The 24,993-nt window shown below is 33.5% G+C and overlaps 1 protein-coding gene across 1 annotated transcript in view; it reads right to left on the bottom strand.

Moving 5' to 3' along the window:
* The window catches only part of LOC113513969 (probable chitinase 10), a 147,346-nt gene that overhangs the window by 11,455 nt on the left and 110,898 nt on the right, over positions 1-24,993 (bottom strand). Inside the window, exons 6-11 of the mRNA XM_052903427.1 lie at positions 24,285-24,408; positions 18,489-18,670; positions 15,558-15,685; positions 14,137-14,261; positions 13,356-13,469; positions 10,919-11,121 (exon numbers count right to left, since the gene is read on the bottom strand). Coding sequence (XP_052759387.1) covers positions 10,919-11,121; positions 13,356-13,469; positions 14,137-14,261; positions 15,558-15,685; positions 18,489-18,670; positions 24,285-24,408 — 876 coding nt within the window. The remainder of the gene's footprint in view (positions 1-10,918; positions 11,122-13,355; positions 13,470-14,136; positions 14,262-15,557; positions 15,686-18,488; positions 18,671-24,284; positions 24,409-24,993) is intronic.

Raw genomic sequence — 24,993 nt, 5'->3', positions numbered from 1 at the left:
GTGATACTTTTATATATATTTACATTAATATTCTGCTGTTTTAGCAAGGTTGGACAGTAAATACGCTTTTAGTTTAAGCTTTTGGCAAAATTGGTCAAAAGTACTTTTGACCGTATGCTTTAGTCAATAATACTTTTTACTAAAATAACAGTTAAAAATGTACTTTTACCCAATGGTACAAAAAGTACTTTTGACTAAGTGATTCCGTCAAAAGTACTTTTGACTGGTTGTATCTGTCAAAACTCTTAAAAAGTTAAGGTGGTCATTATTAAGTTAGATTAGGTTAGGTTTTGACTGATCCTTTATTGCAGTTAAAACTACTTTTGACGAAGAGCGTCAATCAAAAGTACTTTTCACACAAATTTGCAGTCAAAAGTACTAATAACCAACAATTTTCAGTCAAAACCACTTTTGACCGACCTGTTCAGCCAAAAGTACTTTTGACTGATTTCGCTAGTCAATAGTACTTTTGACTAGTTAAGAGTTTTGACTGCAATATATCTATTTATTTATTTATTTATTTATTAGAAACCAACGGCGTTACAGTTAAGATTTACATACTAGTATTTAAAATATTAAGGCTAATAACAGATTTCTTATTATTATAAAAGTACAAAATTGGTTTGCGCAAAAAAGGAAAAGTACATCTTTCATCTCACTCAACATCTATCATTATACTCAACATATCAACTGTCGACTGGCCATTGCTTAATATAGGTTTTACCAATAGTCACTACGCTTAACAGACAAGACTTTGGTGACGTTTTAAGAGGGATCTTTATATCTATAATTATATATATATCTCCATATTTAGAGTATTTAAAATAACGTTCCGTGCCTCCAGTCAAATTGTTTATAATTACTCTTCTCCATCCAAAAGTTGCCTGGAAGAGGTCGCTCTCAGCGATAAGGTCGCCCATTGTTTTCTCATTGTGATTATTTCTTGTAATTGTTTATATTTATAATAAGTCTACTACTGTAATCTTTTGAAGGAAACAATAAAGAGTATCTGTCTATCTATAAAAGATAGTATCAAATAGTATTAAATATTTGAAGAATAACACAGCAGGAATATATTATTTTAATTTGAAAAGGCTTCATTGTTTTTTTTTTACAACACAGGGGGCAAACGAGCATGCGGCTCACCTGATGGTAAGTGACTACCGCCGCCCATGGTCACCCACAACACCTACGGCATTGCAGGTGTGCTGCCGGCCTTTTAAAAAGGAATATGCTCTTTTCTTGAAGGTTATGTTGTCGTATCGGTTCGGAAATACTGCTGCTGGAAGTTGATTCCAAAGAGTGGTTGTGCGTGGGAGAAAGCATATTCATTGCATATTACCAGAGGGACACTTTGTACAAAAGTCGATTGCTTGGGTACCTCTGTCTCATTCGTGTTTCAACCGTAAAGCAGTTGTGTTTGCATGGCTGTGTTTCGGTTTGAAGGGTGAGATATGGCGTGAATTTACTGGGTACGGAGGAATAACACCTGAGCCCTCAGGAATGGCAACGCATGGGGGGTATCATGGGCGAAACAGTATACTCTGTTATGTTCATGGTACTGCATCCATCAGGTGGGACGTCAGCTTGTTTGCCATTCTAAGTTGTATAGAAAAAAATTGTGATGGAGAATGTCTCAACAAAGGTGAACTAGACAAAATAAAACGGTCTTGAAAATAAAACATCATCTATTTGATTACTGTTATGTTAATGTAACTTACATTAGACTTCTCCGTTACGTTGTGACGGTTCGCCTATAGTACAATAGGTTTAATACCATAAGTACATAGAAAAGAAACAGGGGTTCCTATGGGTGACCGCTGCGAAAGCTGAGCTATTTAATATAAACAAACTTTAAAGTCAAGGTTCACAATAGTATACAGAGAAGACGTTACCATATATAAAATATTGACACAGAAGGGAAACTCCTTTGATGTGTTTCCAAAGTGTAGTGGATGTCACAAGAAAATTAAATAAATTAAACAAAAATATATTATATTTTATATATAACCAAATTATAGTTTACCTTTTTATCATCAGGTGTAAAAAAGATACATACAACACAGTTTAATAAGGTTTATGAGAGCCTTTAAAGTTTTATAAATTCGATAATCAATTTAATATAAAATACCAAAATACGTTAACATATAATTAAATTGAATTTAAAGAAAAGTTCAGTTCGAATAATAGGCTAAATCTGATTATTGAAATATCTACCCTTCGGTGACATAATCTATGACGTTATTAGAGAAAGAATAGAAAAAAAAAAAAAAAGAGAGGGGAGACGGCAGATCGGCGGGCGCGCGGGGGTCGCTTTTTAGGAATTGCGCAATAAAAGAAAAAAAAAAAAAAAAAAAAAATGGCGCGGGAGTCGTGTTTTAAGGAGCTGCGCAATAAAATGGAAAAATAACTGGGATATGGATCGGGGAGGGACCGGATCGATGAAGGGGTTTGAGATCTTAGTGTATCACTATCGATTAAGTGTGTGAAATTAATCAATAGAAGACTGGAGAATCCGGTGAGCTTGTTCCATTTATTACTACGTAGTTAGATTTTTGACTGTGATCACAGGCAAAGTCTATACTTAATATTTTTCCCAACAACTATTAAAATACGTATTTAGTCGAGTCCATATACCTTTAGGTAATGCGTATATCGTTAAATGCAATCACATTTGAACAAAGTTTACATCAATATAATTTACGTACTTACGTTATTCTACTCATATACAAAATCCAATTATATGGTCGTTTGATAGAACTTCATCAATTAGATTCAATGTTCTAATTGTCCAGTTTTGGAAAATACTTATTGAATCAACTATTGAACTATTACAATACTAACTAGTTTCATATCTAGTTATTATAAAGTATTTATTTATTGAGGATAATAGACTAAAGTGACTATGGTCTGGTCTCATTGCTGGGGAAACAGCCATTGATGAGAGAGAGGGTTATTGAGTGGCGACCCTGTGAATGCAAGTGCGGTGTGGGCTACCTCCATTGTTTGGAGTGACTGTTTTATGTGTATTGTGGGGCCGTTCCTTGTGTCAGTCGGTAGAAATTGCCTGTGTTCAGTCGTGGGTTGGTGATGGTTGAGACGATGATGATGATGAAATATTTGTATTTATTACACTACTACAGTGTTGGTTTAGAATATCTATTCATACTTAACGCTTCATGGTGAAGTGTTTTCATACCATTACTCGGTCGACCAGACTAATGATTCTTAGTCTATATTTGATTATCCATGACTACATGTGGGGATTTGTTTTACACCAGATGTACAAAGAGACAGCTTAACTGTTGTAAGTGATTTTATGTGGATGTAATACTTTTAATACATTATTGTGTTAGTAGATAAATTCATGTGACTGTGGGGTGTTTATGGTAAACAAGCCTGTATTGTGTAAATAGATAATTTGTCTTGATTTATTATAAACTTTAATATTGATTTTATTGTAGTGAGCAAGCTGACAATAACAACTCTTTGTATATTACTGCTTTTAATAATATTTAATTATATTGATATTATAGGTGTGGATTTATTTCCTAATGGTAATAAAAGTACTAAAAGATTCTCTGACTATAGTTACTCTTAACTAGGTATGAGGTTCAGTATAAAATTGGTACTGTATGACACTTGTGAGGCTATGTATTTTACTCATATTTAGAAAGGAAGTTGTCCTGGCGATAAGGTTTGTATGTGTGTTGTTTGTTCATGTTATATTGACTAGACAAGTTCAGACAGGGTTAATATTAGTGAATATTTACTGGATTTATATTTAATATACATGTTTTGAATATTTTATGGGAATAGTATGGAGATATACAAGTAGTAAAATATAATATTAGTATTTTATAAATTTCATTATCGAGTTAGTTGTATATGTTGGGCTGTATCCAAGGAGATATGAACCTATTAATATCAAGTTAGGACAATTACTTTAAATATTAATAAAGCAAACACTAACACTGATTATTCACTTCTTTAATAAATTTACATTAGAGGTTAGGAATCAAATAGATAGCATATTGGGAAAATCTTCACCACACATGTATTTGAGGAATGTTCTTGATAATTAGTACTGTATGTATATATTATTGCAAGTACAATTGCAATAAGAATGTTAAACTTCTAATCTTCTGTTCATTCTTGAATTTGAAAGTAAGCTTGGCTACTGATATGAATATAAAACTGCAGCATTACTGGATACTATTAATTATTTCTAGTGTAAACCATGATTATTTATGTCACTGATAATTTAGTTGTATATTACGGTTGATATATGATGATTTTATATTTAATTATATTAAACAAATACAAATAAACAAACTTGCTAGTATTTGTTACGTTGACAGTTGTGATAGATAATCAAAATTCAATTCAATACATCAATACGTCATTCAATACGTCATTAATGTGACAGATGTCAAACAAAAGGAGATTATACACGTTATGATTCTATATCTAAGACTATAGAAAATTTATATAATTTTCTGTTATTTTATAATAACTGTAGGGGAAATATTGGAATTATTTATATGAGAAATTTTACTTAAATGATATGATAATTATTTAAAGACCTAATTTCTTAGGGATTTAATCATGATGATTTAAACACTAAAACACTTGTTTATCTGAGAAATCCTCTTAGTAAATAGGTTTACTAAGACAATAAAAGGAAGTAGATATAGTATAACTATAGTACAGCTACAATAATTGTATGGGATTTACTGTTCTTTCTATACAAATATATATTTAATATATATCTTTTACATTATAATTATTCAATCTACATCTACTACTCAACATACACAAATAGGACTTATTGTCCTTCCTATATTCCTATATATAATAATTGACCTGGCACTTTAATGTGTAATTTATCAGTACTTACGTCAACAACCAATTAGGACTTATAATCCTCTCTATAAAGCTACATAATTATTTAATCTGATTATTTCACAATGTGATTAATCAAACCTCTACAAATATTACAAAAGATCTCTATTACTCTCAACACAATAATAGCTTGTTGGACTTAGTGTCCTCAAACTTATAGAAAACCCAACTGGTTATTTCACGAGACGTTGTTAACTTGTGATTAATCAGTGTCTTGTAAAGGACTTATAGTTCCTTTAGATATATCTCTCTGAATAAATAATTGGTTAATTCACAATGTGGTTAATCAACAATAATATTATATATAATTGACTGGACTTATAGTTCATTCAATAGCACTCATTACTTTTAGTAGCTCTCGACCTATGGGTCGGACTACTCGTTCTTAGGCTCCGGCCTAATCAACAGATTTAACTTGAACCTTGAGTATTCTTGGTATTAAGTAAATAATATTAAATTGACAATGCTATGTTATGATATAGCAATTATCAACATTATATGGCTTGGCCAATTCCAGGGTGTGGAAGGTATCCCCTATCACACAAATCTTCATCTCTATCGGACTGTCTTCACAGGTGATCTCTAATGTCACATTATAGGGCCGAAGGGTTATGTCCCAACAAAGTAAGTTCTGGTGTCTGGGTGATCTCGCTTCTTGGTCTGATCTCTTGTGGAGCCGAAGGGAAACCCCATTGAGTAAGCTCGTAACAGGGTGACGCTGGGAAACAGTTTCGTACTGTTAGTGGGTGATCTCTATGTCGCCATATAGGACTGAAAGGGTCATCGCCCATAAGTAAGCTCTCGTGTCGGAGTGATCCTGGGATTTCAGTTCCGATCCTTTTGCCTCTGGCAAACATTAATTTATACTGGAAGCATCGTGGGGCTGGTGGAGCCACTGTAATGTTGAAGTAAATGTACTTATGTTTGGTTTGGAACTGAGAATACTCATTCCCTTATTACCATCAGAGTGCATTAATAAATAGTTATACCCTTCCCTACCTTTTAGGAGGAAGAGTTATAGATAGTTGGAAAGTCTTCCACTGGTCCGGGCGTGTGAGGGGCCCGACCGCTCCCCCATTTTTTTATTATTACAGTTATTCTGTAATTTACTATTAAATTAACATAACTTCCTAGTTACATGAATTATGAGTATAATTCATTAATTATTCTTAATCCTTAAAGATTTATCAATCATCTTTATTATTTAACTCCTATCATATACCAATTAAAGAACCTTTTGGTTATTACACACACAACGGGTCCTACATTACTAGACGATCACACATTTATTTATCTGGCCAGATGATCAAGTGTTCTACTATAAGATCTGTTCAATATTAAGTGTTTATTGTAAGGGTTTATATGATTCATAGGATGTTTGGGGTGTATAAGGCAATATAGGTATGGGATTATATTGAGGATGTTAGGTCATTCTTTAGGGTAGGTTTTCATTAGATTTTCATGGGATTTCATTAGGTAAAGCCTTCGTAGGCTTTTCTTAGGCTTTGTAGGTTTTCCATGTGTAGGTTAGTTTAGAAGGTAGTTATTTTATATAAGGGGTGACACATAGGAAAAGGGGGGACCATCACAACGTGTACCTATCAACTTTCTCACCGTCAATTTGTTTCGTCAAACTTTCGTCTAAAACTATTTTCACATGCACGAGTTAACCATATCATGCCCTTTCTTATTTGTATCGATACTTTCTTTCAAATAAAGTCAAAAACAACAAACGCGCTTTGCCAGCCCTACTCATATTCGATTCGAAATTCTCATTTTTTTATTAGACGTATTTAAATTTATAAGACAATGTTTGTATAGTATAAAATAAATTAAATGTACCTACAATTTTTATGTATTTTTATTACATATTCACTGATAGGTATTAAGAGCTCATAGAATAATATATGATAAGGCCGCCTTTTGTATCATTTCTTATTACAGTTAAATGTATTTACTATTTTAGTGTAAATAAATAAATAATTTCAATATGAAGGTAGTTCTGGATAGTCGAGTCTTAGATGGATAGATACTCTTTATTATTTCTCTCAAAAGATTACAGTCGTAGATTTATTATAAATAGATACAAACGATTTCAAGAAATGTTCACACTATGAAAACAATGGGCGGCCTTATCGCTAAAAGCGATCTCTTCCAGGTAACCTTTGGATGTTGGATGGATGGAGAGGAGTAGTTATAAACAGTTTGATCGGAGGCAGGATGAAAATTCTGTTATTTTAAATACATATAGAGATGAAATATATGCAATAATATAAATATATATATATATCTACTTATATACATACATAAAACACAAATTTATAAAATTTTATGACAATTTGCTCATATAAAAATTCTGAGTGTGTGTTCATCATGTAAACTTAATATCATTGTATCAGCCGTTAACTGACCACTATTGGATATAAGCCTTCCCCATAAGGGAGGTTTTGCTAGTAATTGCCACACTTGGCAGGAGGGTTGGCAACCATATTTCGACTTTTGATGATGTTTTAAGAGAAACACTGCTGCCCATCCCTCCACCATAAGCTCCCATAGTCGCCTCTTAATATTACCCACCGCAATTATTTCTTTTTCTCTGGATGCCATACATCTTATATAATAATATATAATAAATCATCTCTTAGAATTCAAAAGTCAAGTTAAAACTTCGCGACGCCAATAAAAAAGTTCTAAAACTCCCCCGAAGAGTTCTTATGAAAATCTTCCACGTACTGTTTAACATTGAAAACATGTTATTTATTGCGAACGCATTACACGAGCGCGCATAAAACTCGGAAGGACCTACTTGTAAAGATTGCCGCGGGATGCTGCATCATAAACTTGATGGTATTAAATCACAAACCCCATTTACTGTACCTAACCAATCACAAAGAGCTCTCAGGCCCTTTTTCTTGGCAGCAATTTGTACGCAGGTGGCAACTCGCGACATATCCGTGAGGGATCAAATGTCGCTGGTAGTTTCGAGGCTTCAACGTAAAAGCCCTCGATGTTTCAAACTTTTAGCAACTATGTCGCGAATTGTCGTCTTTAGTAAGCCATTCTTGGCAGCCGGGAACAGCTGAGTGCCTAAAAGTGACCCTTATAACACTCCGCCCGAGATTTGTAGCTTTTAGTGTCATATACACTGCTATTAAAGTATTGCGTGAACGTTAAAAGATCGTTAAGAGACTATGTCCAGAAGATATCAATATTGTGAGATAACGCTAGTATTTACTGGTAGACTACTTAGTATAGACTGCTTTTATAAAACCTATTCATTTATATATTTTATATACAGCTATACAGTTTATATGTCGTGTAGTCCTGACATAGTATATGCCACCCAATACATTCTCGTAGGTGTCATAAGAGGCGACTAAGGGAGCCGAGGGATAGGTAGCAGCGTCCCTCTTAAAACATCTCTGCCATGGGTGATAACTACTGACAAAACCCCGCATGGGGAAGCTTTGTTGAACATAATCTAGTGGATAGTTAAAGTGGACGATACGGTTTATAACTACGAAAACTGTCCAAAAGTTTACCCAAATTCTTCAAGCCCGATTCACTATTCTCCAAAAATTTCCCCTTATTCATCTCTTCCAAATTTTTCTTTATTTTTACCCAAAGGTGTATTAAGTTCAAAATTGGTGATAACGTAACCACGTTATCACCAAGTTTGAACTTATAAGGATAGGATAGGATTAATTTCCTTATTCTACATTAATTTTGTGATAATTTTTGTTTCAATTTTAATTTTTGTCTTTTGCGAACAAACTGAACTGTGTAATTTTTGTATTCTGTGCTGAAGCACAAAAAGCTGCTTGTTGAGAAAAAAAATCTACATGTAAACGCGATTTCGCGTTCTGAATTCAAATATTTGCAATCTAATTTGTGGGGTAATGAGCTTGTTCTATATGTTGGATTTTGCTACGAATGTAGGTAAGTATAATAAAAACATCTTAATTTGTACCCGTGCGAAGCCAGGGCGTGTCGCTAGTATTTTACAAAAGTAGGTATCACACCCGGCGAATATTTTACGCTTTTATTTTCCACGTAAAATATTGGATTGTTTTGTTCCAGGCGGTAAATTAATAAAACAAATAGCTGAATGGTGCGGATGAACCGAAATATATTGAGGAATATTGTGAATTGAATGCAACATTTATTTGTACAATGTATGTAGCTGTTGAATTTTAACAAAAATCTCAAAATACGAGCTGTGTTTCGGTTTGAAGAGTGAGATATGACAATGAAATTACAGGGTACAGAGACGTAATATCTTAGTCCTCTGGAATGGCAATGCATGAAAAGTATTATGGGTGATACAACATACTCTGTTATGTCCATTGTACTGTTCATGCCTATAGGCGACAGTTAACATTCTCCATCAAGTGGACCATCAGCTTGTTTGCAATTCTAAGTTGCATATATGAAACAAATGGCTTTTATGCACTCCAAAGACTTGAAAATTATTTCGGTTTGAAATAAAATTCCCAATATATATAATAATTAAGCGATTATTAATATATTATCTACTTTGAACTGTCCTCGTAATTACAAGCCACAAAATAAATATTTTATGAGGGCTTGGGTAATACATAATACCTACACAATCAACAGTCTTAGTTAGGGTTTGCTCACCTAACGTGTTCTTGAGTACTTTAGGATTTTGCGCTTGACATATCTAAGATACGAGGTTTTGAACTTTTATGTTTATAAGGTACTTTCCTATTATTCAGAGTACTTAAGACCTTGACTTTATTTTATGGCTTGGATTGCCAAACAAGTAAACCTACTTGATGGAAAATGGTAACTATCATATCATAGACATAAGTAGCTCCATGGAATTCACAGAATACAATGTAACAACCATGTATTCTTCATGGGTTACCAATTCTGAAGCAATACATCAAGAGTCATTGCATATACATTAGAAATGAATGCGGTAATAAAAAATCCACGTACCTAGCTATCATTAATGGAAGCCAATGAACCATAAGAAACTAAACAGCGAAATTTAATTAAGCTAGTTTATGATGATGTAAGATGTGAGAAGGAAATTGGTTTTAATGAATATCATTCATCCATGTTATTTTATTATACAATTTAGAATGGTCAATAAACATTTGATGGAAATTGATAATCATATTGACTTGAGAAGTATCATGGATAATACAGTTAATGGTATTCGTGACATCTCTCATATGTAATTAAGTCTCTTGCGCCGAAGATTGAAAAATAAGGCGTAAATAAAAATAATAATAAATATTTTTTATATTTAAGTAAACTTAATTAAATGCATTTTAGAATAGATATTTTTTTGATAAATCTACCACCCAGTCCGGAAAGCAAAAAAAACTTGGCTGTTGCTTTGTTCTTCAAATTAAAGGTGAGTTAACAACGAAAATGTGAATGGATAAAATGACTTACAAAAATTTCATATTGATAAAAAGAAAGAAAATAAAAAAAAAACTACAAAGCTACAATCAGTCACAGTATTCTTGAATAGACCAATCTCTACACAAGCATCCGTTCACGAGTATGACAGATGAACCAACCATCGTTGTGTAAAACCTTATTATAGGGAGCCCAACGACCCGTTCCATTTTCGATTGTTTAATTTGAGCTCGTCATCATTTCGGCCGTTATTTATTCACTAATGAATATAGTAAGACTTCATATAGTGGCGTGAAGAACTGCTCTGAGCCTTCTACATCCATCGACTTCTTATGACATATTTGAGATCATTGCTTTAACTAGGAGAGTCGGGTAATGGATCGTTAGTTTAGTAATAAGATATAGAAGCTTTACAGCTAACAATTTAGACTGTCCTATTCACTAGCTTGCGATGCCTATGGAAATCATCGTGGTTAATTCTTGGTGAATGCGATACGGTAAGTCAATTGATCTTTTTCCTCACCTGTCGTTACTTTCTGATACCCCTTCAGTGTAATTATTATTTATATAAAAAAACATACTTTCAGCAGTCAGATAAAAAAGTAAATCAACTCACTGTTCTTGTCAAGGACAGCAGCGGCATTGTTGTTCCTGATGATGACATTCTTGGTCGGCTTCTTGACTTTGCTGAGCACGTCGGAGAGGCTAATCTTGATCGGTTGGGGCTTCTCGGTGACTTCGATGACAGCGCTGGAGGCCACTTCGGACCAGTCAACGTCCTTTGCGTCTTTACCGCGCGAGATGCCGCGGAGTTCCTCCCTGAATGACGGGAATTATATAGTAAACAAATCTGTTCTAAAACATTCATAAAAATGAACTTTCGTAACAATATTGAAGTGGCAGCCATATTGGATTTAGTGTGCTGTCATTAACTTTATCGATTTCTACTTTTCAAGCCTTTTCATTTGATGTTGGTAAGGATATTGAAAAACATGATCCGCCATTTTGTAATGGCGGCCATTTTAAAAATATTATAATGTTACCTAAGCAAACGACTTAAGTACAATGTCTCCCTCTGGTAATAATAATAATTAAGACTGTGTTCCAAAAAAAATTCTACTTCAATTCTAGCATAACTAGTTATTTTAATTTCAAAACTAAATTACTGAACAGATTTTGATAAAATTTCTATGGAACCACTCTGTAAATATATCCTATTAATTTATAAGTATATCCTTTCACATAAAAAAAAAAAGAATTTTCCAAATCGGTTTACAACTAACGGAGTTATAACGTAATGAACATAAAAATAAATACAAGCGAATTGAGAACTTACTTCGTTTTGAATTCGGTTCAAAAGAGCTTTTGTATAAGCCTACTTAAATACAAAAAAACTTAAAATACAATTAGGCGCAATCTGGGGTGCAGATGTTCCGATTTTAACGGGACTTCTAACCGTTTCCATAATTCTCGGGGTCTAAGATTAATATAATGCATTTGGATAAAAGTTGGCGAACAGCTGCGCTTGCATGGCTGTGATTCGATTTGAAGAGTGGTAGAGCGGTGGAGGATACGACCGTAAAACAAGTACCTACGTTTTGCTTCGTAAATTAAAAACACAATTGCTCTGCGAAAAATAAACTATTTTTATTAATTATCTGTTTTTTAAACATTACTTTTAGTGATATAAGGTAGCTAGAATTTTCAATGACATCAATTTACATAGACATTTTGAACAGAGCAACATCATAAATTATATTACAATTACAGATTAAATTAATTTCACAAATTACAATACTCACAAAAAAAAAATTCAACAATCAGTCCCATTCATGATGCGTACCCGACCCAAAGGTCCCCATGACACTTGCGGCATTTCCGCGTTGGATTGCCAGAGATATCCTTTGAGCCAGATACGAACCAGAACGGCGATCATGGCCGAAAATGAAAAGACAAATCAGTTGGCCTATCGTGATGAATTCAATGATAAATTAGTCACGATAATTTCCAGGGGGAACCGCGTGGAGGTCGACCGAGGTCGATAAGATATATTGATAGCGATGGGGACAAACCTCCTTATTACTAACAATCCCATCCACCCAGTTGACCAAGGGTGGGCGAGGGATGGACAATATAAGAAATCTTATATATATATATATATATATATATATATATTCTAATTATATTGCCTTTGGCAACTACTGGCATACAATATATTCAGCATTACAGTTAAAGGCTGATATGATGAACGGAAAATGAGCGTCACGGTGTATTGTATTGTATATGTAATGTCATAATATTATATCAACCAATAACTGCCCACTGATGAACATAAGCTTCCCCCATAAGGGATTTTGCCAGCAGTTGTCAAGTGTGGCAGAATGGGAAATAAGCTAACGACCCACCTGATGGAAAGTGGTAACCGTCGCCTATAGATATGAGCAGTACCATGGACATACCAGAGTATACTGTTTCGCCCATGATACCCCCTATGCGTTGCCATTCCTGAGGACTCAGGTGTTATTCCTCTGTACCTTGTAAATTCACGCCATATCCCACCCTTCAAACCGAAACACAGCCATGCAAACACAACTGCTTCACAGTAGAAACACGAATGGGACAGAGGTACCCAAGCAATCGACTTTTGTACAAACTCTCCCTCGACCATTATGTTCCCTTAGTCGCCTCTTACGACAACCACGAGAAAGGAGGAAGTAATTCATTTTATGTAGTGACCATACGACATTGAGTTCACCCTTATACTCTACAGCCTAAATGGTCGCGTACAACGCGGTTTCAGAGATGTTTTCTCAATGAACACTCAGGTTATGGAATAACAATGGGACTGAGCGAGGTTTTCCCAAGAGACTACAGCATGGGCATCTTCAAAAGGGGTAAAGATGTTTAAAGGGTCGGCAACGCGCCTAATCCCTCGACCATTCAGGCATTCATAGGCTTACGAACCACTTACCTTCAGGTGGGCTGTTAAAAAATTTAAGTATATTATAATTTATTTAATAGAGATTAGTATGTAAATGTTAATAAATCCTTACCTTATAGCTCCGATGAGTGGGTACTTGACGTCACCTCCACAAACACTGCCACTGAAGTCGTCCATGTCCACCGTCCACACCATAGCACCACCAAACCCATTGTCCTTGATCCACCTATGAACATTAGTGAATGAATGAATGAATGGTTTATTTTCTCTTCACAAAAGGTATAAAGTGACAACATTACAATTTGATATGAAGACCAATTAAGAACTGGTGCTTGCGGTAGGTTTAGAAGAACCTGTGTTACAAGTCACCAGTGCCCCATCTCCAATTAGTGTTCAAATAATGAAGGTCAACATTAAAAAAAAGATATTTTTAGGATTTTTTCCCCTTATTCATAAAAACTAAATCGTCCTACAAGTATTATATTATCTGTGGTCCTATTAACCTATTTGAACTATATTTTTAACTAAATGTTTGGTCTAAAAACACATCGTTTGCGTACGTCATGAATTTAAAAAAATATAATTTCCAAAATTATATTTTTTTTTTAAAAACATGACTGATCGAAAATAAATCTTTTGTGCTGTTGTAAACAGATGTTAATAAAATTTCTATGGACGATTGTCAATACTGATGGTAGAGAAACGCTGGATCAAGTGTGTTGAAATAAAGGGAGATTATGTAGAAAAAAAAAATAGTTTTTTTTTTTACTGAAAATCGCAGTCTTTTTTTGTTCAGGCCGAAAATTTTTGACCTTACCCTCGTATATGTAAAAAAGTATATCTATATTAAGTAATGATAATTTAAAAAGCTTGGAAATAAAGATAAAGCTTACCTCATCTTGTTCCTAATAGATTTCTCATCATCGAAACCAACCCACTGATCACCGTGGATAGCATACGGCACTTTCATCTCATCGTCCCACACATAAGTACCACCGTTGCGTAGTATTTCGCAAACCTGATGGGATATAAAACAATTTTCGTTAGGTTTTGATAAGCTACGGTAATCGCTTGTAAACAATATTATATTATAGATAATTTATATTAGTTTATTAGAGGTAGTTTTCTTTTTCTTTTTTAATTTTATATTCTTTTTTTTTATATAACTATTGTGTGTAGTTTCGTTGTTATAATTCTTAATATATTTTTTTAACCCCTGTGTGAGTGTAGTCGCATATTTCTGTAGAATAAAGTTTCTTTCTTTCTTTCTTCTTTTTTTTTCTTTCTTTCTTTCTTTCTTCTTTCTTTCTTCTAATTTATAAATTTAAATATAATAGATACACGAATAGAATAATTTATATTATCGCTATAAAATCTCCATTTTAACCGCCATCGAACGTCCCACTGTTGGTGGTTGGTCTATAGAGAAGGCCTATGTTCAGCAGTGGACAGATAATGGCTGGGATGACGATGATAATGAGTGGATAGAGAAAAAATATCTGTCTCGGGAGCGAAGGTGTAGCCTGAATGGAACATCGAAATAAACCACATTGGAAGGAGAAAGGTTTGTAGATATCCGATCGATATGGGTGATATCGAATTGAAAAATCCAATATATAGGTATTAGATCGGTATTCATATTATCCAAGCCTAATGCTTACACAACAAACAAGATAGTGTTAGGTCTAACTTAATGTTTGGTACTTAGGATATTTATTTTTACATTTAAAATTATATTTTAGTATTACAGCGAAGTTAGTATTTTAAGAACCAATATGAACTAATTTTCAAAAGTAGTAAAGTCGTGTTTTTTTTTTATAACAGAGCGGGCAAATGTACATGATGCTCACTTACTGGTAAGGGATTACCACCGCCCATGATCACCCCCAAGATCAGAGGCATTGCTGTCGATATTTTAAAAACGAATATGCTCTTTTCTTGAAGGTTATGATTTCAGTTTGTGATACTCCATAAAATAGTGATTTCGCAAAATTATCTTTGTTTTTTTTATACAACTTAGAATGGCAAACAAGCTGACTGCCCATCTGATGGAAAGTGGTAACCGTCGTCTATAGACATGAGGTGTCTATTTAAAATATTAGTTTAAGAGATATGTTAAGAACGTAAATAAACATCAGAATCTTCTCAAATATGTACTATTCAGATAACTCCCAGAATGAATTAAAAATCGCAAATTTCAACAGAACGGAATCTCAGTAATCTGTTCTAGAGATTATAACGAAATACCACGTGGGATATGTGCTCACTGTCTTGTGTGTTGATCCTTCATGTAATATTTTCAAATTAAAATTACCTCGTAATAAGCTAGGAAGCCACCCTCCTTTGTGTATTCGCCCGCCTTGCCGCCCCCGCTGGCCGGGGAATTCACTTTGAAGTTGTTGGTATTAGACAGGGTGAAAGTACGGCCGTATGTAGGCATACCTGGAATAAATCAGTCTGTATTAATTCCTTTGCCGTTGTTTCTATGCTTGACAACGAGCCACTTAGTGGAATAAGAACATTTGGGGGTATTTAGAGAGAAATAACAAAATTATAGTCCAAGAGCCACTATATAGAGGCACGTTGAAGAATACAGAGGTATAAATTAAAATAGAATCTCGAATTATAGGTTTGTTTTATACAACTTAGAATGGCAAACGAGCTGATGGCCCACCTGATGGAAAGTGGTAGCCATTGCCTACAAATAGGAGCAGTACCGTAGCCATAACAGAATATACCGTTTCGCCCATGATACCCCCATGCGTTGCCATTCCTGAGGACTCAGGTGTTATTCCTCTGTAACCCGTAAATTCACTGCCATAATCCACCCTTCAAACCGAAACACAGCCATGCAAACATAATTGCTTCACTGTAGAAACACGAATGAGTCAAAGGTGCCCAAACAAACGACTTTCGTACAAAGTCTCCCTCTGGTAATCTTTACTAATGTTAGAATTACAAAAATAAGTTTGTTTTTATTTTTTATTATTACTTCGATTATTATAAAAAAATTTATACATGTAATATATAACTATATATGTATATATTATTTATTCAATATATTTATTCCATGCACAGTATAATTATATGCCGTACCCAAAAATATATATGTAATGTAGAAGGTTATAGGTTATTTTTAATCCCGGTCAGTATACATATCTCGGTCAAGTGGACGAAGTCGCGGGCAAAAGCTAGCAAATAAAAACAAAATAAGGAAAACTTGTAATATTACATAAGCGAACAATTCCGTATACCAAATTTATCACCGCAAAAGTCTTAATAGATTTTTTTTGTGTAACATTGCGTTCTACTTAATACATAATGTATTTATTGTCATGACCACGGTTCAGCCGAATCCGGGTTGGAGCGTCAGCAATAAAATCAGATATGTATGTAGGTACTATTTATTTATGAAATTTAAATATCCACAATAAATACTTAACTATAAAATTTGCTACCAGTATAGTAGATAATATAGTAGATCTCTCGAAAATTTTATTACTCAGCAGCTTTTGCCGTGCGTAAAGTTAGACAGTACACTGATACTGATACTGCTAGATTAGTCTATTTTAGTTATTTTCATAGTTTACTCTCTGATGGAATATTACTATGGGGAAAAGCGGCAGATATTAAGAATATATTCATATTACAAAAACGTGCCGTTCGAGCGATCTACTGTATGAAGAGTCGTGACTCATTAAGAGAGAAATTCAAAGAGGCAAATATTCTCACCGTTGCTTCTCAATTTATATATTCAAATATTCTATATGTTCATAAAAATCTTGACTTATTTCCAAAAAACAGCAATATTCATAATATTAATACTAGATTTAAAGACAAACTTGCTGTCCCCAAGTATCGTTTAGTTATTTTACAATAAGATAACGATCTACTATGTAAGTAGGTTTTTGAATTATGTAGGTAAGTAGGTATATAGGTGCCGTTCGAGCGATCTACTGTATGAAGAGTCGTGACATTAAGAGAGAAATTCAAAGAGGCAAATATTCTGTTCTTCTCAGTTGTCACTGTATGGCCCCGCCATAAAATAGGCCTACCCTTCCTTTCCCGTGGGTGCCGTAAGAGTCGACTAAGGAAAGGCGAGGGATGGGCAGCGTCCCTCTTAAAACATTTCTAAAAGCCTAACTGCGATTGCCAATCCGCCTGCTAAGCGTGGCAACTACTGGCATAACTCCCCTTATGGGGAAAGCTTATATATATAATAAATAGTAAATAACAATATTGATAATTCCTTATGTACTACGTTTCGAAATATATATATTTTTAAAAGTATATTTTGATTGATAATTAATATAGACTATTGATCGATAATAACTGTATATTTATTGAATTAATAAAAATTCTATATAAAATATTAGTAAGGATGACAACGTTGGAACGTTTTTATATCCTAAATGTTGTAATGCCTACCATCACGTAAGTATCCTAACTTAAAATAACGTACGAATATTGTAATGTCTACTATTACACGAATATCCAAAGCTAGAATAACGTATCAATATTGTAATATGTATATTACATAAACATCCTAAGTTAGAATAACTTAACAATGTTGGTTGTTGTATCGACTGTATGTCTATCATCACATAAACTTATTAATTAAAGATTAATGTACAAATGTTGTAATGTTAACAGTCGGTCGTACAAATATCCTAAGCTAGATTAACGATTCAATATTGTAATGTCTACCATTACATACATATCCTAAACTATAATAACGTACCGATGTTTTAGTCTTTCGTCGAATAAAATTATCCTAAGCTAGAATAACGAACCAATACTATAATGTGTATTGCCATATATTTTTATTGAATTGGACATTGTATATATGAGTATCGTATTCCATTGTATTATACAGTATGTAATTGATATTGTATTATGTAAATTTAAAGTATATTATTATATTGTCTTAATCTCTTATAGTTATTAATACTAAATTTTGTAAATAATTGTTAAAAAATTATAATTGTCCGTAGTGTGTTGGAATTTAATTATCTGAAAAGTGTAGGTAACAATAAATAAATAGATAAATATCTTAAGTTAAAATAATATATACATGTTGCAATGTCAACTAATTACATAAAAATCCTAAGCTAGAATAACGTACCAATATTATAATATTTGCTATCGCATAAATATCCTAAGTTGGAATAACGTATAAATATTGCAATGTCCACTACTGCCTAAGTTTGTAAGTTATTCTATCCTAAGTTATTTCATAACATACCAATGATAAGTTTCTCCTTAGGAGCTCCGAGTTTCACCCACAAATGAGCAGCATGGTCGACGGACAACTGTTTCCGCCATTCAGAATCTGAAGAAGGTGCGTACAGAGGTGCGTTGTGGCCAGTCTCCCTCTCCCATTTGCCATGGAAATCGTATGCCATGAGGTTGATGAAGTCCAAATAGCTGGTGGAGGAAAAATATTATTAGTACAAATCTTATATTGCGTGATGGAGTCAAGAGTCTCTGGTGTGTGCCTACATGGGATTTGATATGACAAATATATTTTGATATGCAAAAGGGATTTAAGCCATGAATAAAGACGTGTTTCGTGGAAACATGTCTTCTTGTGTCTCTCAATCCTTTGATCATCATCATTATCATATAATATTCTGTAGATTTTCAACCGACTTCAAAAAGAAGGTTCCTAATTAGGCTGTATGTTTTTTTTGTGATCTCATAACTCCATAAACTACTAATATAAACAGAGGGCCTACCATGAAATGTTTTCCGAAATTTCGGAGAAAAACGAAACAGAAATTTGATGTCAAAATTACATTATACATGCCGTTTGGAAATATTAAAAATGTTAAAATATTATTCCTTTGGACTTTTATGATAGGATCTATGACGAACGAAATGTTAAACTCCATTTATGGGTCCGATTTTGGTATAAACAAAAACACGAAATAGTCTTTCGATATAAGACCCGCAGATTTGGATTTTTTTCATTTTTCTTTAACTTTCTGATTGGTCCTAAATAAATTTTATCAAATTCAGTTCCGTAGTTTAGTTTTGAAAAAAAAAGACAGATTTTACCATAATCGAAATAAGTTTTTTTGTGGAAGGCAATTTTAATCTCAAATTATACAATAATTTACAAATACATTTGTTTAAAGCTACATTAAAAATAGCACATCGAGCGATGAGAAGAGCTATGCTCAGAATTTTTATGAAGTACACGATCCGGAATTAGGAAATTGGATATTAAACTAAAGAGGTTGATATAATTCTACAAAGTCAACGGAAGTAAATGGAAGGAAGTTCTTAGGATAGAGGCCGCATATAGAACGATGGATTATGGGCGTCTTTCTAGATGGATCGTCGATCCATCTATAAAGAAGATAGAAGCAAACAGGTGCAAATGTTCGAGATTTTCACATGGTGAAGGGTATTTTTATGTAACTTGACATGGTAATTAAGGTAATGGGCTACTTGATGGCAATTGCGTAATGACATTGGAGAAACCTAAAAAAGAAGACCTAGATGGTAATAGATAAATACAGAATACGATGATTATGAAAGTTATAATTTAAACTTTCCAATAAATATATTTTGCTAATTACTAAATAAATTTTATTATAGACATAATGATTTTTCAAAAAATCAAAGTGCAAATTTTAAAGCTTTTGAACAGTAGAAATTCCCGAAAATACTCAGATTGTGCAATCAGATCTTTGCCAAAGTTTTCGCTAAGGATTATACTATGGGGTTTTTAAAGGCGTGTTAAAGTTTCTTCAGGGTTGGCAAAGCACATGTGATATCCCTAGGGTTACAGGCATCTATATGGTGCAGTGAATGTTTACCATCAGATGAACCTTATGCTGTTTGCTATTTTATTTATTTATTAATTAAACACAAATTATATACAAAATAAGTACATTGGATCTCTCACTAAGCGAATCTGTATTGCGGGAGTTCATAAAGTGATTACAAAGTCACGATGTTTTCATGTTTTTTTTTTTTTATTTCTGTGGTAAAAAAAAAAAACATATTTTATTTAGAATTCTTAAAAATTTTCTCTTTGACGTTATTGATGGGAACACAGCCGTGCTCTATGACTCGCAAACATAAACCTTCCAACTAAAACTAAATTGCGTAAAAACTGCCTACACGCGTAATCCTTTGTTGTTTCGTGTGCAAAGAGAAATTATTGTAGCGTGAAAACACTTTTAACAATTCCTGATTTTTTTTATTAATACATTTTAGTTCTTTATCGTATAATCATAAGGTACAATTTAGAACAAATCGTTCCTGTAGCTGGAAATGTGAAAAGGCACTTAGATATGTACATGTAAGTATTTTCCGTCCTAAAACTATTTTGTTCAAATATAAAAGTGAATAGTAACAGCAGTTTTTTACTCAGTTTATCTATTTAAAAAGGTAAAGAGACTAAGCTCATACAGCTGTTATTTTATATCTTGTTTTAATTTTTTTTAAATAATTTCCAAATATACATTTACAATGTTAAATTATTTTCCATTTTTTTTGACATTATGGACGCCACCTTTATTTTAAAATATCATCTACCTGTTTCTATATTTATTAAAATCTTAGATTATATACATAGATAAAGTGTCTCCACACAAATGGTTCGATAACAGGGGGTCAACTTTTTCATACAATTTTTTGTGATAAATAGTCGAATGATTTCTTTATAACTTATATATTTATTTTGTCTTATAATTTCTGCATATTTTGAATGCGTAAAAACTCATTATATTTATTAAATAATTATAGATGCGTCAAGGAACATTATGTGCGTAAGTATGTAGAACATTAATAAAAAACGAGTCAGCTAATTTGACAGCTGACAAAAAGTTGATCCGTATTTAAAACTCGATGCTCTGTCTATATAATCTAATAAATCAATATGTATGTATATGTATATATATAACAATGAGTAGGGATAATATTTATATTATTATATGTATTACATCTCCCATATCTAGAACTAACAAAATTTTTCATCGTGCCTCCTATCAAATTGTTTATAATTACTCCTCTCCATCCAAAGGTTGCCTGGAAGAGATCGCTCTTAGCGATAAGGTCGCCCATTGTTTTCTCATTGTGATTATTTCTTGTAATTATTTATATTTATAATAAGTTTACTATTGTAATCTTTTGGAGGAAACAATAAACAGTATCTATGTCTATGTCTATATGTCTATAAATACATATATAGTATATAGAATCAATAAAACTGTTTATTCTGCACTTTGTATTACCTTATTTAATTCATGGAAACCGCAAACGTAATTTGTACTATTATAATGGTAAAACATTACATCTTGAATTTAGAAATTTGTTTGACTAGACATTTTCCAGTGTAATAGCTAAGTAGGTTTTAAAATGTTTTCTCTCGAGACCTAAAAGAACTTTCACAATGTCATATTATGCTTAAGTACGAATACATTTAAAGAATTCAGTTTTTTTTATATATATATATATATTATTTCAAAAAACAAAGCTCTAATTTAAATGAAGTTGCTAAATTACATTTGGTACTTTTACTAATTTAGAATGGCAAATAAGTTGATAAATTATTGAATGGAAAAAGGGAATCGTCGTCTATATATAGGTATGAATAGCACCATGATAAATATACTGTGACGTCCGTGGTGCTTGGTAGGTTCATGTTTCTGCATTCCTGAGGACTGCAACTTCACTACCATATCTTACTCCTCAAACCAAACACAGTTGACTAGTTAGCAAGCATAACCGCCTTGCGACAGAAAGATGAATGGGACAGAGGTGCCCAAGGAGACGAGTTTTATCCAAAGTTTATTTTTATATCACTGAGGTGGTAAACAAGCATAGAACCCACCAGATGTTTAGCGGTTATCATAGCCCATGAACGCCTGCAATACCAGGAGTAAGACAAGCTCCTTGAAGAAACCTCTTTACCCCTTTTTTGAAGAATCCCATGCTGTAGACTCTTGGAAAAACATACACAGGGACCTTATTCCTTGACCTGAGCGTTCGTGAGAGATAACATCTCTGAAACTGCATTATACGCTACCATCCAGGCTCTAAGATATACAAGTGAACTCCCTGTCGATGGTGAACTGCACGATGGTAAAATATAGCTGTGGGTATCATATTGAACAATTGCTCTGAGCACAGTCCGTTGTTGCGGTATGATCCCGGCATAGAATAGGCCACCACTTCCTTTCCCGTAGGTGTCGTAAGAATCAACTAAGGGAGGGCGAGGGATGGGCAGCAGCGTCCCTCTTAAAACATCTCTGAAGCCTAACTGCTTGCCAACCTGCCTGCCAACTGGCAACTACTGGCAAAACCCCCCAAGGGGGAGACCCATGTTCAACAGTGGACAGTCAAAGGGTGATGATGATGACAAACGTAGTACAAATGGTAGAACATGCAGAGTGAGGCAAAATTTTTTGACCAAAGTCTCAGAGGGAGACTTTTGTACAAAAGTCGATTGCTTGGGTACCTCTGTTACATTCGTGTTTCAACCGTAAAGCAGTTGTGTTTGCATGACTGTGTTTCGGTTTGAAGGGTGTTATGGCGTGAATTTACTTGGTATGGAGGAATACCACCTGAGTCCTCAGGAATGGCAACGTTCATAGGTGCAACAGTATACTCTGTTATGTTCATGGTACTGCTCATGTCTATAGGCGACGGTTACAATTTTCCATCAGGTGGGCCGGCAGCTTGTTTGCCATTCTAAGTTGAATAAAAAAAAAATCTTCATACAATATGAGAATACGTATGACTTAAACAATAAGCGTCGAATATTAATGACAGTATATTTTGCAACGTCGTCGTGAGACAATATTTTTGGTCGCACTTAATTATTTATTTAGGTCAATATTTAAATACAAATGCCTTAATACAATTGTAGGTCAAACGGGTGGTTATTTTAAAACCAACTTAATTACTGATACAAATTGGAATTAATTTTGCTTGATGTTGAAATTAGAATATACGATTATGATTTTCACTGATAAATACTATTAATATACTCGTAAATGTAAGTTTCTAAAGATGTAAGGCTGGGTACAAACAAGCTGACGGTCCACCTGATGGAAAGTGGTAACCGTCGCCTATAGACATGAGTAGTACCATGGACATAACAGAGTATACTGTTTCGCCCATGATACCCCCCATACGTCGCCATTCCTGAGGACTCAGGTGTTATTCCTCCGTACCCAGTAAATTCACTGCCATATCCCACCCTTCAAACCTAAACACAGCCAAACACAACTGCTTCACGGTAGAAACACGAATGGGATAAAGGTGGCCAAGCAAACGACATTTGTACAAAGTCTCCCTCTGGTACAGTAATAAAGTACAATCTATTCAAATTTATTATATCTACGAAACTATGATAAAAACAATTAGAAATAACACAATAGCCCCAATTCACAATTAAAATACGCTTGATTGCGTGCGATTAAATTGTAGACGACAACTGACATAAACAAGCCATTACATTTTATGATGTCAATTTGTGGAAATAAATTTACTACAATGGCAACTCTGATAGCGAGAATGAGAATTCATTTGTAGTTAACTATCTTTTACCAGCGGCTCCGTTCGTATGATCGGGATAAATATCATCATAGTCGTAGAATACCGACGGATCTGACAAATATTGCATATATAGATCCGTCAGTATTCTACGACTATGACGAGATGTCCTCAATCCTATATGGTGCATGTATACTAAACTTCATAGAGATTGATTAAGTCGTTAAGGCGCTAAGAGGTAACAAACAAATTAATTTTAGTAAGGATGTGTTTATGTAATTATCAAGGTAAGTCCTCATTATATTAGTATATAACAAATCTACCTTTAAATATAAACTTGTAAGACATTTTTTTTTAATTTTTAAAATAATGTTTTATCATTAGAATTATGGCTGTACATACGTACACACGCGCACACACACACACACACACACACACACATATATGTGTGTATATATATATATATATATATATATATATATATATATATATATATATATATATATATATATATATTTTCCCTTACCTAGCGACAGCGGGTACGTCGTAACCGCTCTTTATGTTATCAGGACCAACTGGCACAGCAGCTGTGAGCAGCAGACGGGGTTTCTTCACTTCTTGTGCTTCGGCCTCAAACGCTTCGCGGAGTTCTGCGGAAGAAGTTGAAATTTAATAAATACTATGACAATGTATTGTGTAATAAGAAAATGTAACTAATCATTTAATTTATTTAATTTCTAAATTTGTGAAAACTAAAATAATAAAAAAATCGTTAACGAAATACCGTCCTCGAGGATCTGCTAAAGAAGCTATTCGCTTAACGATCGACCTTCTGCCATTTAAAAAACATAAAGTATTCGAATAAAAAATGATCAACTACCTTCATTACTGTAATTTTCTATATATTAAACAAAGATCATCTTTTACAGTTAATGCGAATTTAATAATATGTGAAACTCAGTTATTTGTCTGCACAGAGAGAGGAATTTAGAAAGGTTTCGAAGCCTCGATTTCTGTAGCAAGGACAACGCATCGTAAAATTCGTATAATAGTTCTAAAACGGTTGAACAATAGATTGAATTTGAAATTAAGTACTAAAATAGAAATATAATACTAACTTCTGTATTTACTGTGTAATTTAAATAATTTTCGCCTCAAATATTCATAAATACAGTTTCATTTTTTTTTATACCACTGAGGTGGCAAACAAGCATACGGCCCATCTGATGGTAAGC

The sequence above is a fragment of the Galleria mellonella genome, unplaced genomic scaffold (genome assembly GCF_026898425.1).
Source record: "Galleria mellonella isolate WM207_F2 unplaced genomic scaffold, CSIRO_AGI_GalMel_v1 utg139, whole genome shotgun sequence".
Taxonomy (NCBI): Eukaryota; Metazoa; Arthropoda; class Insecta; order Lepidoptera; family Pyralidae; genus Galleria; species Galleria mellonella.
Note: the sequence above shows the minus strand (reverse complement) of the source record. Positions and strands in the feature narration are given on the sequence as shown.